Source organism: Primulina eburnea, chromosome 10 (genome assembly GCF_022965805.1).
Source record: "Primulina eburnea isolate SZY01 chromosome 10, ASM2296580v1, whole genome shotgun sequence".
NCBI classification, from domain to species: domain Eukaryota; kingdom Viridiplantae; phylum Streptophyta; class Magnoliopsida; order Lamiales; family Gesneriaceae; genus Primulina; species Primulina eburnea.
The window spans coordinates 5,142,291-5,159,303 of NC_133110.1; the positions used below are offsets into that span (position 1 = coordinate 5,142,291).

The following is a 17,013-nucleotide window of genomic DNA, read 5'->3' on the forward strand; positions in this document are numbered from 1 at the left end:
AAATACATTTTGATTTTATTTCTGTTTGTTCCCATTTTTATATTAATAATATTTGAATCTTAAAATATTATTAATTTATAAAAATATTGTAACGTCCCGAAAATTTGAAGGTTTACGTGAACTATATGAATATAAATTATTAAATTTCTTTAGTATTTTATTTAATTGTTTTAAAACATTAAATGTATTTTTATTTCATTAATAAGTGTTTTTAAGTCATAGATTGTTTAAAGTTCATGCATTAAGAATTTAAGTTGTATTTTGCGCTCGAACGAAGAACGGAGGCAAGAAATTATCAAGAAAATTATTTTTATTATATGATTAAATTTTATTAATTAATATAAGATATTTTAAACGTATTTTTCAAGAAATGAGCTTTGTTGGATATTTTTATCCATCAGAGCATAATTTTTATCGGTACGCGAATTTTATCGAATCAGAGGAATTTTTAAGTGTTCGGCTAATATTTTCAAAATCTTTCAAATAAAAAATATTTTTCGAGAAAATGTTTGTAGTTAATGGACCACTTTAAAATTTGTTGAGCTTAATTATTTTTTTTACCTTAATTATCAAATAAGAGTCCATTAGTTAGATTTTTAACTATTTAAATATCATATGATTACTCCTAAACCTAAACTAATCCCACCCAACAGCCGACACCCTCCCCCAGCTGCATATTCTCTCGGCTTTCAGAGCATTCATCGAGGAAAGCTTCGGTGGTCAATTATTGCAAAATTCATCCGGGTTCTCTTGTCTCGTTCTGGCACTTCAAATTGCAAAATTCATCCGGGTTCTCTTGTCTCGTTCTGGCACTTCAAATCACCAAGGCACGCATTGTATCTATTGTTTTCTCATCACACATGTCTTATATACTGTTGAATGTGTTATTGTATGATAAAACTTTCGACCCAGCATGTTAAAAATAAGTTTTCGATTTTTGGTTCAAGTTCTTGCATCCTTTACATTTAACTCACGTTATATGGCTTGGTTTTGCAAAAGAGGCTGTCGACTTGCACTATCAGGGGCTGTACACGACCAGGTTGGAAGAATTTAGGTGCTGGAACCACGGCTTAGTCGGGTGGGTTGGTGATAAGATGAAAAGGGCATCGGGTGAGGCGTGTAAGGAGTAGATCGAGGGTCTGTGCATGGGAGACTGTGCGTGGCTTGATCCCAGCCAAGGAGCCGACCCCCTGGGGTCCGTGACTGGGCTAGGAGACGGCTGAGAGTGGCTGGTCTTGACCCCTAAGGGGTCCGTAGGATTTTTTTTGGCTAAGTGTGCTCGGGTGGGGCGAGGAAGGGGTTTGTTGGAGAGATGCTCACGTCCGAGAGTTTGGGTAGTTTTATGGTGTGTTTCGGCAAGTCCAGGGGTGAGCCCTCGAGTGTTGCATGGTCCAGCATGGGGCTGGTTCAGATAAGGTTTAGTCTAGAGGGGGCTAAGATCGCGTTGGCTAGGTTCGAGCTTAGGGTGCGAAGTGCTCTTAAATTTTTGGTTATGTCCAGCAGCTTTTCGGGCATTTCGGGGACCTTAGTGAATCTGGTATGCGTGGATTTAGGGGCCTTTAGATGTTTATAAGATGTGTTAAAGAGTTGGAAAAAAATTGGGTAAATTTCGAGTCGATTCGGGTTAAACCGGGACCCCGATCCAGGTTTTTAAAACGAATCGGTTAAGCTACAAATTTTGCTCGAGTTTACGTCTAGGGATGCTCTTAAAAAATGGTTTGGGACATTTGAAGGAGCTTGGTAAGCTTCTGGTCAATTTTAGAGGTCCAGGGGTCAAACGATAATTTTTGGGTTTTCAGGGGCAAAATTGACATTTTGCACCCGAGGTGAGATTTTGGTCTTGACAGTGCCCTGAGCACAAATTTATGATATTTTAAATGTTTATGCATCATGATCACGATTTTAAGAATTTAAGAATATACACGTCGCAGGCTTGGATTTAAGAAAAATTGCATCGCTGAATTATTTTTATAAGTGATGAAAATGATAATGTTTTGAATGACGGGAATTAGTTGTGGCTATCGAAGTATGTGTAAATGTTTAAGATGTAGCTATCGAAGTATATGTAAATGTTTAAGATGTATATGTAAATGCTGATGATGAGGCCTACGCACAGTGAATGGGTAATCCTTGTCACTGATGTCCGATAGCCGCTGGGTACCGCGGTTCTATGTATGATGGATCCATCGTAAATGATGATGTACGATAGTCATCTCTAATGAACTGAATTCACTAATGATGAGATGAACGATGAATGATGAACGGTGATTAACGATGAGCTGTTTTGACACGTCACAATTTCATATGACACGTTAGGTGCCGAACTTTGAGTAAGTGACACGACCCGAGGACCGCATGTTTTCCGCATTATGCTTTATGAGATTTGAGAGGGGATGAACATTTTTATACGTTGATGATTTTAAGATTTTATTTTGTTTATGATTATGTATGCTTTTGGATGAGTTTGCTTATTTTAAGCTGTACTATTTTTACTTGCAAATATTTAAGATCATTTTTAAATGTTATATTTTTCTGTAGAGCGCATGTATTCGAAACTTTTAAATGTTATTTCGAAAATGGGAGCTTAAAAAAAAATATTTCCGCACTTTTAAAAACGAATAGACGTTTCTTCATCAATAAGTAAATAATTTTATTTCTTTCACTGCGTCAAGCCGTGGTTGATCCAAAACGCCCCCGACCTTTGTCCAGATCTTGTCAAAGGTCTGTTTAATTCTTTTTGTGTAATACCGAGTGAAATATAATATATTTTTGTGATTTGTAACGCAACAGGTCGGAATATGGTGGTGGAGATATTATCATGTTACCAGGAAAGAAAAAGAAAGAAAAGAGGGTGAAAAAGCAGGTGAATCCATTAAGCTTATTGACTATGTTCTGCATATCGGATTATATTTTGGTTGTAAGTTAGTTGATGGGTTTTATTTGTAAGGTACCCAACCGCTTGATGAATAAGCCTAAGGAGCTAAGGAAATCCCATAAAAGAAAGTTAAAGAAGCTCAAGGTTCATGTGCTTGTGTATTCCTTCTTTCCAATTATGTAGTCAAATGTTTGTTTTGCTAGTTATTGGTGGCGTTGGTTTTGAATGAGTTTAATTCTAATATGTAGGAGGACAAAGAGAAGGAAACGCTTCTGGAGAAAAGCATCGATACTTTAGAGTAACATTTTATTCACCCATCTTTCATTGTTGTATATAACCAAATTAAATTTGATGTTGGAAAGTGTATTCTAATTGCTTTCTTGTATTAATTCTCTCAGGAGGTACAAGATTCGAGATGATGTTTATTCCATTATGTGCTCTTCAAGGAATTTGGGTCAGGTTTGTGCTTGTCTTTTGATGTATTCTATTTAGGTTGAAAAACTATCCGAAATTCATGCGGTTAACTAATTGATCATAGGTTGAAACAGCTCTTGAAAAGCGTAGGAGGAAAGCCAACTTTTTGAAAGCAGGTTTAGAATTGGCGGAGAGTGATCGACCATTAAAGAAGAGGACCAGTGATGATCCATCTTTTCATGTGGAACAACATGAGAATATTTTAATGCCACAACCAATCAACGACCTGAGCAATTTCAAGCCGTCAACAGCAGAAAAGGAGGTGATGCATGATGCTACTGTTTCACCCAAGAAAATGGTTAACGAGACTATGGAACCATCTAGGACAGAACTTTCAAAAAAACTTGTTCCTTCAAGTTGCAGCTATGAAGAAATTATGAAGCTTGAGTTAAAGCCTGTGGTATACTTGATAATCTTTATAATCCTGTTGTTTAAGTGTCGTACTATTAAAATCTATCTTTTGAAATATGAAAGCATGTGTGGCTGTGTGCATTATTGGACAGTTCCTAGCCACTTCCCTTTATTATACATATTTATGTTCTTCATTCGAATACAAGTCATCTTGGATATCGTGCAGGATACACTGCACAGGGATCCAAAAAACAGTCTTGCTGGTCCAAGTAATCAAGACAACTGTTATTTTGTAAGAAGTCTCTGTACTCCAACTGTGGTGCATGTGTCAAGGCCAAAGGAGGTGGAAATGACAAGAAGGGATCTTCCTATTGTCATGATGGAACAAGAAATAATGGAAGCTATTAATGATCACAATAGCGTTATTATATGTGGTGAGACTGGTTGTGGTAAGAGCACCCAAGTTCCTCAGGTTAGTATGTTTTAAAATTCTTTCCTAATATTTACATTAAAATAATTGTTTGTTGAGGGTTTATCATAGCTCTCTTGTTTGGTAATTTTCAGTTTCTTTATGAGGCTGGTTTTGGCCCAAACCATGCGCATACTCGTCGGGGAATTATTGGCGTCACCCAACCTCGCCGAGTTGCAGTTCTTGCAACTGCTAAGCGTGTGGCTTTTGAGCTTGGTCTTCGTTTGGGTAAGGAAGTAGGTTTTCAAGTTAGACATGACAGAAGGATTGGAGATAATTGCTCAATCAAGTTCATGACAGATGGAATCTTGCTTCGAGAAGTGCAGGTTTTTACTTTGTTCTTTTTTGTGATAATATATGGAATATTGCGTTTTTATTGAGAGTTTTATCGTGATTATTTGTGTTTTATAATGCAATAACATACATACCCTATTTTGCTAGTTAACAACTTGATTAAAATATATGTGATACTTGAAGTGTTAGGATGTTTAATTTTGCTAGATAGGTTTGCTAAATATCTGCACTGATAATTGCTCTTCTATTAACGAACATGTGTGTGTGGGACTTGAGTGGTGGGGTTGGCAATTGAGCCCTCAACTTCAATTGCATCTGTATATTAGAGATGCATTATTATTTTCTAGTTCTTTTATTGTCGACAAATTTTCCATTACCATTTCTCTCTTTCTTTGTGACTTCATCTTGTTCTAATTTCAGTTCTTCTTTGTATTGTAGAATGATTTTCTATTGAAGTGCTACTCTGTTATAATTTTGGATGAGGCACATGAGAGAAGTTTGAATACAGATATACTCATCGGGATGCTTTCTCGAGTTATCAAAGAGCGTCAAGTAACCTCATGTCTTTCTATGCTAAATTTTGTGGTAAAATTTTTGGTGAAAATTTTATGCATGCTTGATTAATTATTACCTTGTATTTACTTGCAGAGGGAATTCGAGGAGCAACATAAGAGAATAATTTCAGGGGAAACTATTGAATTTGAAAATAGGATATATCCGTTGAAACTTGTTCTAATGAGTGCAACACTGCGGGTAGAAGATTTTGTGTCTGGGAGAAGACTTTTTCATGACCCCCCGCCTATTATTGAAGTTCCAACTCGACAGTATCCAGTCACCATACATTTCTCGAAGAGAACAGAGATTGTAAATTATATTGGTCAAGCTTTTATAAAAGTTATGTCAATTCACAAGAAACTACCACCTGGTGGCATTCTTGTTTTTGTGACAGGACTAAGAGAAGTAGAATACCTTTGTAGGAAGTTACGTAGGTCTAACAAGACATTTTCTTTAAATGAAGAGAAACCTTCTGAAGAAATTGATATGAAAGAGATCACTGATGCATTTGATTGTCAAGTAGATTTTGGTGATGAGACTCCTGATCATTTTAGCTTTCACATGGAGGAGAATCATGGCAACTTATTGGAAGATGAATATGATAAAACCTATAATTCAAGTGAAGAGAGTGATCTGGAATTTTATAGCGATGATGAGAGTTATTCAAAATCGAAGTCTGCTGAATCTGATGGTAAGCTTGTGGATATTTTGGGAGTGCACGGAGGCATTGATTCTTTGAAGGCTGCTTTTGAAGCCTTGGCCAGGAAAAATGGTCCTTTACCGGACAATACAACCCAAAATGTTACCAAAACACTTGAAGGAGGCCCGAACCAATCTAGTTCCATTGCTGAGAAAAGTGTGGAGGACAAGGTTTTTTGTACTGGTGCACTTCGGGTTCTGCCCCTTTATGCCATGCTTCCTGCACCAGCCCAGCTTCGTGTATTTGAAGAGGTAAAGGAAGAAGAACGTCTTGTTGTTGTTGCAACTAATGTGGCTGAGACCTCTTTGACCATTCCTGGAATAAGGTATGTTGTTGACACTGGAAGGGAGAAGGTCAAAATATACAACTCTTCCAATGGTATGGAAAGTTATGAGATACAGTGGATAAGTAAGGCTTCTGCAGCTCAGCGTGCTGGGAGATCTGGAAGAACCGGACCTGGACACTGTTATCGCCTATATTCTTCTGCAGTCTTCAACAATATGTTTCCGGACTTCTCAAGTGCTGAAATATTAAAAGTTCCGGTTGATGGTGTTGTCCTCCTTATGAAATCCATGCATATTGGCAAAGTAAGTTTTTTGTTGTATCAAGGGATTTGAATAGCTTTTTTGACTTGTTATTTTGGTCATCATTGCGCAATAACCCTTGTAGCTTTTGGAATTTGCCATGCCCTTTATCGTTGTTAGAAAGCATTGCCATTTTATTTGGTTTGCCTCTTTGCCATGTACAATACAAAATCTTGGGTTTGTCTTCTATTTATTTGTTTTTACTCCTTATGTAGTTCTATGCTATCTATAATTCCAGGTGGCTAATTTTCCTTTCCCTACACCTCCTGAGACCAATGCTTTGGTTGAAGCAGAGAATTGTTTGAAGGTTCTTGAGGCACTAGATTCGAATGGAAGATTGACCCCTCTAGGGAGAGCTATGTCTCTCTATCCTATGAATCCTCGTCATTCCAGAATGCTCCTCACTGTTATTCAAACTATGCAAAAGGTGAAAGATAGTAGTCGAGCAAGTATAGTTTTGGGCTATGCAGTTGCAACAGCTGCGGCGTTGAGCTCGTCAAATCCTTTCATCATGCAGTTTGAAGGAAGCCATATTGATACAAATGATTCAAAGCATGCCGAGAAAGATGGTTCTGTAGAAAGTGAGAACATCCGTGACAAAGGAGAGAAGGGAAGGAGAAAGAAATTGAAAGAAATCGCCAAACATTCTCGTGAAAAGTTTTGTAACCCAACTAGCGATGCTTTGACCATTGCCTGTGCACTTCAGTGTTTTGAAATTTCTGAAAATCCGGTTGAGTTCTGCAGTGAGGGTGCTTTACACTATAAAACCATGGAAGAAATGTCCAAGCTGAGAAGACAGGTTCTTCAACTAGTTTTCAGCTCAAGTACGAGTGATCTGCAGCGAGACTTTTTGTGGACTCATTGTACTCTCAAGGACGTGGAATGTTCTTGGAAAATTCCCTCAAATAAACATCATCTTTTGCTAAATGAGGAGGACATCTTGGCTCAGGCTATTTGTGCCGGTTGGGCTGATAGGGTTGCTAGGCGCATTAAAGCAGCTTCTGTTGTGTTAGATGGAGAGAGAAAAGTTAAATCAGTAAGGTATCAAGCTTGCATGGTCAAAGAAACAGTTTTCCTCCATCGTTGGTCATCTGTTTCTAAATCTCCCCCTGAATTTTTGGTTTACAATGATTTACTGTATAGTAAACGACCATTTATTCACGGTGCCACAAGCGTGAGGTCAAATTGGCTTCTTAAGTATGCCCAGCCACTGTGTAGTTTCTCTGCACCCCTTTCTGATCCAAAACCATGTTATGACCCGATAAACGATCAGGTCTTATCTTGGGTGACTCCTACGTTTGGTCCCCATCTGTGGCAGCTTCCTCTGCATGGTTTACCCATCAAAGACAATTTTAATCGAGTGGTGGTGTTTGCTTGTTCTTTACTCGAAGGGCAAGTTTTGCCATGCCTGAAGGCTGCCCGTAAATACTTAGCTGTCCCACCTTCAAGCATTTTGAAACCAGAAGCATTGGGCCTTAAACGGGTGGGAAATTTGTTAAGCAAAATGAGTTTGAGAGGAAGAGTCATCGACAGTTGTACTAAATTAAGAAATTTGTGGAATGAAAATCCAGCAGAGTTGTTTCCTGAAATTAGAGATTTATTTCAGGAAGGATTCCATATGCAGTTTGAAGAACTCTGGGTTGAGATGCTCCATCAGATCAACTTAGATCAGGAAGAAAGATTCCCTGTTAGAGCCAAGGGGGAGAAAAGGAAGAAATTGGACTTTCAGGTAATAAAACCGATATTTGTATATCCATGATCCATGATTTGTTCTTTACTGATCTTTTATTCAATGCTTTTTTATTTTTTATTCTTATTCCTTCTTTCGAAATGATATTTATAGTAGTGACACTTGAAGATTGAAACATTTGTGTTACCTTTGGAAATATCTGGGATGTGAAAAACTTGACGAGTCACCTTTGAAACCATGCCACTCACTGATATCTCATATAACGGTACACTTCTCCCTTTTGCAAGAATGATATTTACATTTCTGCGTTAATGTTATGCAATACTAAAAGCTTTTGTGGTAACACATCAATTTGCAAATTTAGCTTCGAAAAACATTTCTATAGATTCATCCACTCGATTATTTCGTCTATAGTCAACTATCTTTTCCAACTCCAAGAACGAAAAATGATTTGAATATTGAACCTAACTGGGCATTGTACATCGATTTGGCAAACAGGCATCTGTTTGAAGTGATAATCATTTGTTTTTTTGCAAATAAATGTTGAGTTTTTTTTCTATATGTTTTCATGGTCCAATTTTCATTCAAACATCTTACTGCACACTTGATCTTCCTTATAGTGGAATGTTTGAAAGGTTTGAAATCATCAAAGCCAAGATTAGTTGTGGTTCAAGTGCAAGAGATTTGAAATAATTTTGGGTAGAATTGGAATCAAATAATGGTGTTGGTTTAATGTTCTCGTTGATGTGAGGAAAATAGCTCAATGGTAGGATATGTTTTGTTTCATTTTTATAATTTTGTAACTACATAAAGACAACTTCACTTTTTTGGTACAAGTACTTCAGATAAAGCCAACTAAAAGGAAAGATTGCATTCACTTTTTTAGTTGCCTGGAGTGAATGGTGGATCTTGATTGAACATTGTTGTATTGTTTAGGTGCATATTACCCTCCTGTGAAATATCAACAAGAGTTAATAACACTATGTGAGTACCAAAATCACGTATGAAATAACGAAAATGCATATTTCATTCTCTTTTAAAATTATTAGATAACTTTTTATAAAAAATTGCAATATTTACCCTTGTCAACGCTATATTTTGAACACACAATGTAAAACCCTGGATTTTGTACAATCGTGATCTTATCAGAGTAATAATTTGATTATAATAGGATGGTGTAATCTTGGATATTAACGTTATTATTATCATTTCAGAATATAAGATTTGATGCAAAGTTATCTAAGTCATGTAGATAATTTTATCGTGTGCAAAATTTTGAAGCACGAGATAATAAAATCCCTAGAGATTCGAATTAAGTAGTGTATATTATCTGGATTTCGAAATTTAGGGGATGGAAGATTTGAAATTCGGTTATCACCCAAATCACGGATAAATCGCAATCCAAGATAAAAGATTCGATTCAGATTTCATCGCGATATCACTCGATCACGATAGCAGCCAACCCCTATAAATAGGAGGGCCCTATAACTCGAAATTCACACCATTTTTACTCCAAATTTTCGAGTTTCTCTCCTAGTTTTCTTAGGATTTTCGAGAGCCGTGAAGTGCTGGCGCAGTTCAGTCGCCGAACAGGAATTTTCTAAATTCCAGTGCAAGAATCCCTAGGCTTTCTACGTTTTTCTCATCAAGATCTAAGGTAAGTGGGCTTGTTTTAAATTGTTGCATTTTCAGTGCATGTATTTTCGGTTTTTAAAAGATTCGGTCGGGTACACTTCTTCTTCTACTCCCTTCTGGTTACGACTTTTGGGCATGATTTATGTTTTGACACTGTGAGAATTCAACCCGATATGGGTAGGAATTCCAACCATGATATGACCATCATACGGTGGGGATATAACCGATTCGGCCTCGCCCCCTTAGAGGAGTAAAAATTAGGGACTGATATCAGTAAACCATAGAAAGTTGAGCAATCTCAGTGTCTGGTAATGTTATGCATGTGATATGAATGATGTTATGAAAATGATGTGTTTCGAAATTTACATGTTGATATATTGTACTCGAACGGCCCCCACTTGCTGAGTATTTCCCAAAATAGTCACCCCTTACTCCCCTCCCTATAAATCCCAAGAGCAGGTTGAGGAAGAAGAATCTGATCAATTTTAGGGTTGGTGAATTGTTTTAATTTCGAGATTTGCTAGTAAAGAGATTTTCGAAGTTTTGGTACTCAAGTTTTATGTAAAAACGTTTCCGCATTTATTTCATTTTATTTCAGTTGTAAAGACTTGGTTTTTGAGAATTATGATTAATAAACTGGTTATCGGTTTATACTATGCTACGAGGCTGGTTGTTTTCAATTGTGTGATTGTTAAACGACGCCGGTGTCAAATCCCGAGTTTCGGGCATGAAATTTTAGTGGTATCAGAGCCGTCAGGTTCACAATCCGAGTGAGAAAAATCGATTTTCAAAAAAAAAATTCGGGAATTCCGGCCAAACAAGGCCTTCCCGCACGCCGCCGCGTTTCCTCCGATTCCGGCCGCTTCCGGTACTCTTTCTTCTATTGGCAACCATTTCCAGAACCGCCTCGACGAGACGAACAAAAGCCCTCAAACAATTTCGGATTTTTCGTGTTCGGGTGCAACCGGAATTTCGGATCTACGGATTTGGCGTACGAACCTTAACGCCGAATCGTATTTCGTCCAATTACTCTACCAATCCTACTCCGATTTTCAATTCCTTTTACCCAAACATTATACTATCCATGGGTAATTTTTCTTAACAATCAATTTTGAGATCGGATCAACCAATCGGAAACGCCCAATTTCAAGTGAGTTAACCAAGTTTGAGCGAGTTCCGGCCAAATTAGGTAGTTTTCCGACCGATTCTGGTCGTGCCACCACCGGTTTCGTGATCCTGACCCCTTCGCCGACATACGCCTTTGCTCCGACCACACTCCGGCGAGTCAACCCGGCGAGTCAACTCGGCCGAGTCAACGAGTCAACCCGCCAGCATACGTCCTTCGATTTTTCGTAGGAAACTCCGAATTCGGTTCCGTCAACTGATCTGAAATCCTCTCGAAATACTCTTCGAATCCATATGCCTATCTTAAAACTTTCTATTTTTAGAAATTTTTGAAAATTTTGATTATTTTCATATATTTGACTCTATATAACCTTGAAATTTTTATTATGTCCTATTTATCATATTCTGTGCATTTCCTTTTTATTTTTTCAGGAAATGGCTCGTTTTCATATCACTGCCCGTAAGAAAGTAACCCCGATTACCTATAGGGAGACTATTCAGTCGGAGTACCACCAGCGCCGCACTCGCGCACATGCTGTTATACGGCTAAAGGAATTGGCTATAGGACACCAGGATAGGACTATCAGGAGGCTGAGAGCTAGTAATCTGGAGAGGAGGCAACAAGTGGAGAATCTGACTACCAAGCTGGTGGCAGCGGAAAAGAGGATCGATGAGGTCTTTGAAATGTTCGAGCTCGTTAAAGAACATAAATGCGAACTGCGAGAGTCATTACAAATAACGATGGGTCAAGCCAAGCAAGCTAAGGAGGAATTGGATAGACGCACCATAGAACTGTCTGAAGCCCGTCAAGCCCGGCTGAGGGGAAAAAAATTGAAGAATCCTGGAATGTGATCATGCAATTTTCTGAGACTAACCAAAGGCTATCCAAGGAGGTAGACGAAAAGAAAGCAAAGGAGAAGGAGCTCATACAGAAGAATGAAGCAAACTGCGCACATGCAAGAAATGAATTGAATTACGCAATAGGAAAAATTCTGACCCACAGGGAAGAGATTGCTGAGTTGGAATCGGAAAATCAGAGTCTTCAGATGCAGCTTGCAGAGTTCTTAGACCCAGAGATGCCTGAGGATCTCGAGGAGGAAGAAGCCCTATATGGGTAGGAATTCCAACCATGATATGACCCTCATACGGTGGGGATATAACCGATTTGGCCTCGCCCCTTTAGAGGAGTAAAAATTAGTGACTGATATCAGTAAACCATAGAAAGTTGAGGAATCTCAGTGTCTGGTAAATGTTATGCATGTGATATGAATGATGTTATGAAAATAATGTGTTTCGAAATTTACATGTTGATGTACTCGAAAGGGTCCCACTTGCTGAGTATTTCCCAAAATACTAACCCCTTACTCCCCTCCCCAGATAAATCCGAAGAGCAGATTGAGGAAGAAGAATCTGATCAATTTTGGGGCTGGTGAATTGTTTTAATTTCGAGATTTGCTAGTAAAGAGATTTTCGAAGTTTTGGTACTCAAGTTTTATGTAAAAACGTTTCCGCATTTATTTCATTTTATTTAAGTTGTAAAGACTTGGTTTTTGAGAATGATGATTAATAAACTGGTTATCGGTTTATACTATGCTACGAGGCTGGTTGTTTTCAATTGTGTGATTGTTGAACGACGCCGGTGTCAAATCCCGAGTTTCGGGGCGTGACATTTTAGTGGTATCAAAGCCCCAGGTTCATTTCGGGAATATCGATTTTTAAAAATACTCACCCCTTACTCCCCTCCCCAGAAAAATCGATTTTAAAAAAAAAAACAAAATTTCGGGAATTCCGGCCAAACAAGGCCTTCGCGCGCGCCGCTGCTTTTCCTCCGATTTCGGCCGCTTCCGGTACTCTTTCTTCTATCGGCGACCATTTCCAGAACCGCCTCGACGAGACGAACAAAAGCCCTCAAACAATTTCGGATTTCATGTTCGGGTGCTACCGGAATTTCGGATCTACGGATTTTGCATACGAACCCTAACGCCGATTTTCTCGGGATCCTCAGGTAGGGCTTCTTCCTCCTCGGGATCCTCAGGCATCTCTGGGTCTAAGAACTCTGCAAGCTGCATCTGAAGACTCTGATTTTCCGATTCCAACTCAGCAATCTCTTCCTTGTGGGTCAGAATCTTTCCTATTGCGTCATTCAATTCATTTCTTGCATGTGCGCAGTTTGCTTCATTCTTCTGTATGAGCTCTTTCTCCTTTGCTTTCCTTTCGCCTACCTCCTTGGATAGCCTTTGGTTAGTCTCAGATAATTGCATGATCACATTCCAGGATTCTTCAATTTTTTTCTTATCCCTCAGCCGGGTTTAACGGGCTTCAAACAGTTCTATGGTGCGTATATCCAATTCCTCCTTAGCTTGCTTGGCTTGACCCATCGTTATTTGTAATGACTCTCGCAGTTCGCAGTTATATTCTTTAACGAGCTCGAACATTTCAAAGACCTCATCGATCCTCTTTTCCGCTGCCATCAGCTTGGTCGTCAGATTCTCCACTTGTTGCCTCCTCTCCAGATTACTAGCTCTCAGCCTCCTGATAGTCCTATCCTGGTGTCCTATAGCCAATTCCTTTAGCCGTATAACAGCCTGTGCGCGAGTGCGAAGCTAGTGGTACTCCGACTGAATAGTCCCCCTATGGGTAATCGGGGTTACTTTCTTACGGGCAGTGACATGAAAACGAGCCATTTCCTGAAAAAAAATAAAAAAGAAATGCTCAGAATATGATAAATAGGACATAATAAAAATTTCAAAGTTATATAGAGTTAAATATATGAAAATAATCAAAATTTTCGGAAATTTCCAAAAATAGAAAGTTTTGAGATAGGCATATGGATTAGAAGAGTATTTCGAGAGGATTTCAGATCAGTTGACGGAGCCGAATTCGGAGTTTCCTACGAAAAAATCGAAGGACGTACGCTGGGGGGTTGACTCGTTGACTCGGCCGAGTTGACTCGCCGGATTGACTCGCCGGAGTGTGGTCGGAGCAAAGGCGTATGTCGGCGAAGGGGTCAGGATCACGGAACCGGTGGTGGCACGACTAGAATCGGTCGGAAAACTACCTAATTTGGCCGGAACTCGCTCAAACTCGGTTAACTCATTTGAAATTGGGCGTTCCGATTGGTTGATCCAATCTCAAAATTGATTGTTGAGAAAAATTACCCATTGATAGTATAATGTTTGGGTAAAAGGAATTGAAAATCGGAGTAGGATTGGTAGGGTAATTGGACGAAATACGATTCGGCGTTAGGGTTCTTACGCCAAATCCGTAGATCCGAAATTCCGGTTGCACCCGAACACGAAATCCGAAATTGTTTGAGGGCTTTTGTTCGTCTCGTCGAGGCGGATCTGGAAATGGTCGCCGATAGAAGAAAGAGTACCGGAAGCGGCCGGAATCGGAGGAAACGCGGTGGCGCGCGGGAAGGCCTTGTTTGGCCGGAATTCCCGAATTTTTTTTTTTGAAAATCGATTTTTCTCACTCGGATTGTGAACCTGGCGGCTCTAATACCACTAAAATGTCACGCCCCGAAACTCGGGATTTGACACCGGCGTCGTTTAACAATCAAACAATTGAAAACAACCAGCCTCGTAGCATAGTATAAACCGATAACCAGTTTATTAATCATAATTCTCAAAAACCAAGTTTTTACAACTGAAATAAAATGAAATAAATGCGGAAACGTTTTTACATAAAACTTGAGTACCAAAACTTCGAAAATCTCTTTACTAGCAAATCTCGAAATTAAAACAATTCACCAGCCCCAAAATTGATCAGATTCTTCTTCCTCAACCTGCTCTTCGGATTTGTATGGGGAGGGGAGTAAGGGGTGAGTATTTTGGGAAATACTCAGTAAGTGGGGCACGTTCGAGTACAATATATCAACATGTAAATTTCGAAACACATCATTTTCATAACATCATTCATATCACATGCATAACATTACCAGACACTGAGATTGCTCAACTTTCTATGGTTTACTGATATCAGTCACTAATTTTTACTCCTCTAAGGGGACGAGGCCGAATCGGTTATATCCCCACCGTATGAGGGTCATGTCATGGTTGGAATTCCTACCCATATCGGGTTGAATCCTCACAGTGTCAAAACATAAATCATGCCCAAAAGTCGTAACCAGAAGGGAGTAGAAGAAGAAGTGTACCCGACCGAATCTTTTAAAAACCGAAAATACATGCACTGAAAATGCAACAATTTAAAACAAGCCCACTTACCTTAGATCTTGATGAGAAAAACGTAGAAAGCCTAGGGATTCTTGCACTGGAATTTCGAAAATTCCTCTTCGGCGACGGAACTGCGGCAGCACTTGCGGCTCTCGAAAATCCTAAGAAAACTAGGAGAGAAACTCGAAAATTTGGAGTAAAAATGGTGTGAATTTCGAGTTATAGAGCCCTCCTATTTATAGGGGTTGGCTGCTATCGTGATCGAGTGATATCGCGATGAAATCTGAATCGAATCTTTTATCTTGGATTGCGATTTATCCGTGATTTGGGTGATAACCGAATTTCAAATCTTCCATCCCCTAAATTTCGAAATCCACATAATATACACTGCTTAATTCGAATTTCTAGGGATTTTATTATCTCGTGCTTCAAAATTTTGCACACGATAAAATTATCTACATGACTTAGATAACTTTGCATCAAATCTTATATTCTGAAATGATAATAATAATGTTAATATCCAAGATTATACCATCCTAGTATAATCAAATTATTACTCTGATAAGATCACGATTGTACAAAATCCCGGGTTTTACACACAACATTGAGGTGAGATTTCTCTCTACAAAAAACATGGAATCTTTGATGAATATATTGTGGATATGGAAAATATTATAGATTAATAAAATAGTATTTTTGTACATTCGTCATAATATTGTTCAAAATTTGGGTTTTAATTTCGACATGAGCGTATATTCAAAAAAACGTGTTAGTAAGGGTAAATAGTATTTTTGGTGCAAATATCTTGAAAAATAAATAGGTGTTAACATCTTATGTTTTTTTTAATATTCATAAACCCCCTACAAAAATATTAATATGATTTAACCATCTTTCTGGTATACAAAATAAGCTTTTTTTTTCATATAATTCAAAAGATAATTTTTTCTGTTTTAATTTGAATGGATTCCTGACAAAGGGCAAAGTTCTAATGGTATTTGCATTTTAAAATTTAAAATGTTTATGGGCTTCCATCGATTTTGTGCAGATAATTGTGCGATAAAATCAATACAAAGATACAACTCCCAACACAGGGTTGCAATAAGTTATAGTTGGACAAAAATTTACTGTCATTGTTATACTATTGAGTATTTGCATTCAGTTCAAATACTTAACTAAGAAAATAACTGCAGCTAACGGGAAAATCATGGCCATTTGATTTTCTAGGTTTTAAATTACCATCGGATTACTAATTTTATTTTTCTCAAATTATTTCCTTGAGCAAGAATTAAAAATGTAGCATAAAAAACTATACATAGGTGGAAGTTGTGAATTCTCGTCTAAGAGAAGCACATGCACCTATTTGGTTTTGAGCTGGTAGCTTACAGAATTGAGTGTCAGTTTACCATTGGAAAACGTTCGAGATAGAAAAAGATATTGTTTATGAACGTTGTATCTATGTTTCACTTTGCTTAGTGGGCCTTTTCTGATTATTGCAGGGAATTTGAATATGAGAAGACAATGCATCTGTGGGAGGTACTATGGACTCATTATCTGAGAGAGCATCTGCATCTCTACGTTTGTGTTTCGATCCTCGAGCGATACCGAAGTAATTTGATTCGGGAACAAATGGGTTTTGACTCGCAGTGGTCATATTGACCTTGACGCGATCCTCAAGGATGCCAAGGCACCTGGTGAGAATGTCGCAGCTTGTATTACGCCTGGAACTCCGCCTTCACTGACAATCAAGGATGCCTCAATATATCATCAACAAGATGACGATATACTTTAGAATATTTATTTCATGCATTTACGACTTGAGTTTATTGTATCCTACGTTGTTTGGAATTAAGGGGTTAAAAGTGGACACTTCACCAAGTCTTTTTGTAATGCCGAGGATTCATTTATATGCATAAATCTACTTTTGGCAGCGTTGGGTTGGCCAGCTACTATTTTCTAATAATTTATTTTCTTAACATTCTATCTTACTAGTTTGCCACTTAAGTTCGAAACCTTATTGGATATAGTAAGGCATACACCTTAAGTAGAAAAGCAGATCTGCGAATGCTACCATTCACTCACTTGAATC

General features: G+C 38.3%; 1 protein-coding gene across 8 annotated transcripts; it reads left to right on the forward strand.

Moving 5' to 3' along the window:
* The first annotated feature begins 693 nt into the window (after nucleotides 1-693).
* Nucleotides 694-16,873, forward strand: LOC140842722 (ATP-dependent RNA helicase DEAH13-like). Of its 8 annotated transcripts, none has more exons than XR_012120473.1 (13): nucleotides 694-827; nucleotides 2,791-2,863; nucleotides 2,948-3,019; nucleotides 3,124-3,173; nucleotides 3,274-3,334; nucleotides 3,414-3,749; nucleotides 3,927-4,172; nucleotides 4,265-4,495; nucleotides 4,902-5,015; nucleotides 5,112-6,305; nucleotides 6,541-8,031; nucleotides 8,146-8,257; nucleotides 16,424-16,873. XR_012120473.1 is itself a non-coding variant. In XM_073210825.1 (13 exons), exons 2-12 carry the CDS (start codon nucleotides 2,819-2,821, stop codon nucleotides 16,430-16,432), a joined length of 3,849 nt encoding a protein of 1,282 aa, XP_073066926.1. In that variant the 5' UTR covers nucleotides 694-827; nucleotides 2,791-2,818; the 3' UTR covers nucleotides 16,433-16,460; nucleotides 16,572-16,873. The 8 variants fall into 8 exon arrangements, 6 of the variants coding, with proteins under 6 accessions (XP_073066926.1, XP_073066924.1, XP_073066923.1 ...); XR_012120474.1 differs by having other exon boundaries at nucleotides 8,149-8,257; XM_073210825.1 differs by lacking the exon at nucleotides 8,146-8,257 and having other exon boundaries at nucleotides 16,424-16,460; nucleotides 16,572-16,873.
* The last annotated feature ends 140 nt before the right edge of the window (nucleotides 16,874-17,013 follow it).

What these genes read in the sequence shown, in the direction of transcription:
- LOC140842722 (XM_073210822.1), top strand. Translation starts at nt 2,819, where the DNA reads ATGTTACCAGGAAAGAAAAAGAAAGAAAAGAGGGTGAAAAAGCAG. An exon ending in AAAAGCATCGATACTTTAGA is followed by an intron (nt 3,174 to 3,273) that starts GTAACATTTTAT and finishes TAATTCTCTCAG; the next exon opens with GAGGTACAAGATTCGAGATG. An exon ending in CTTCAAGGAATTTGGGTCAG is followed by an intron (nt 3,335 to 3,413) that starts GTTTGTGCTTGT and finishes AATTGATCATAG; the next exon opens with GTTGAAACAGCTCTTGAAAA.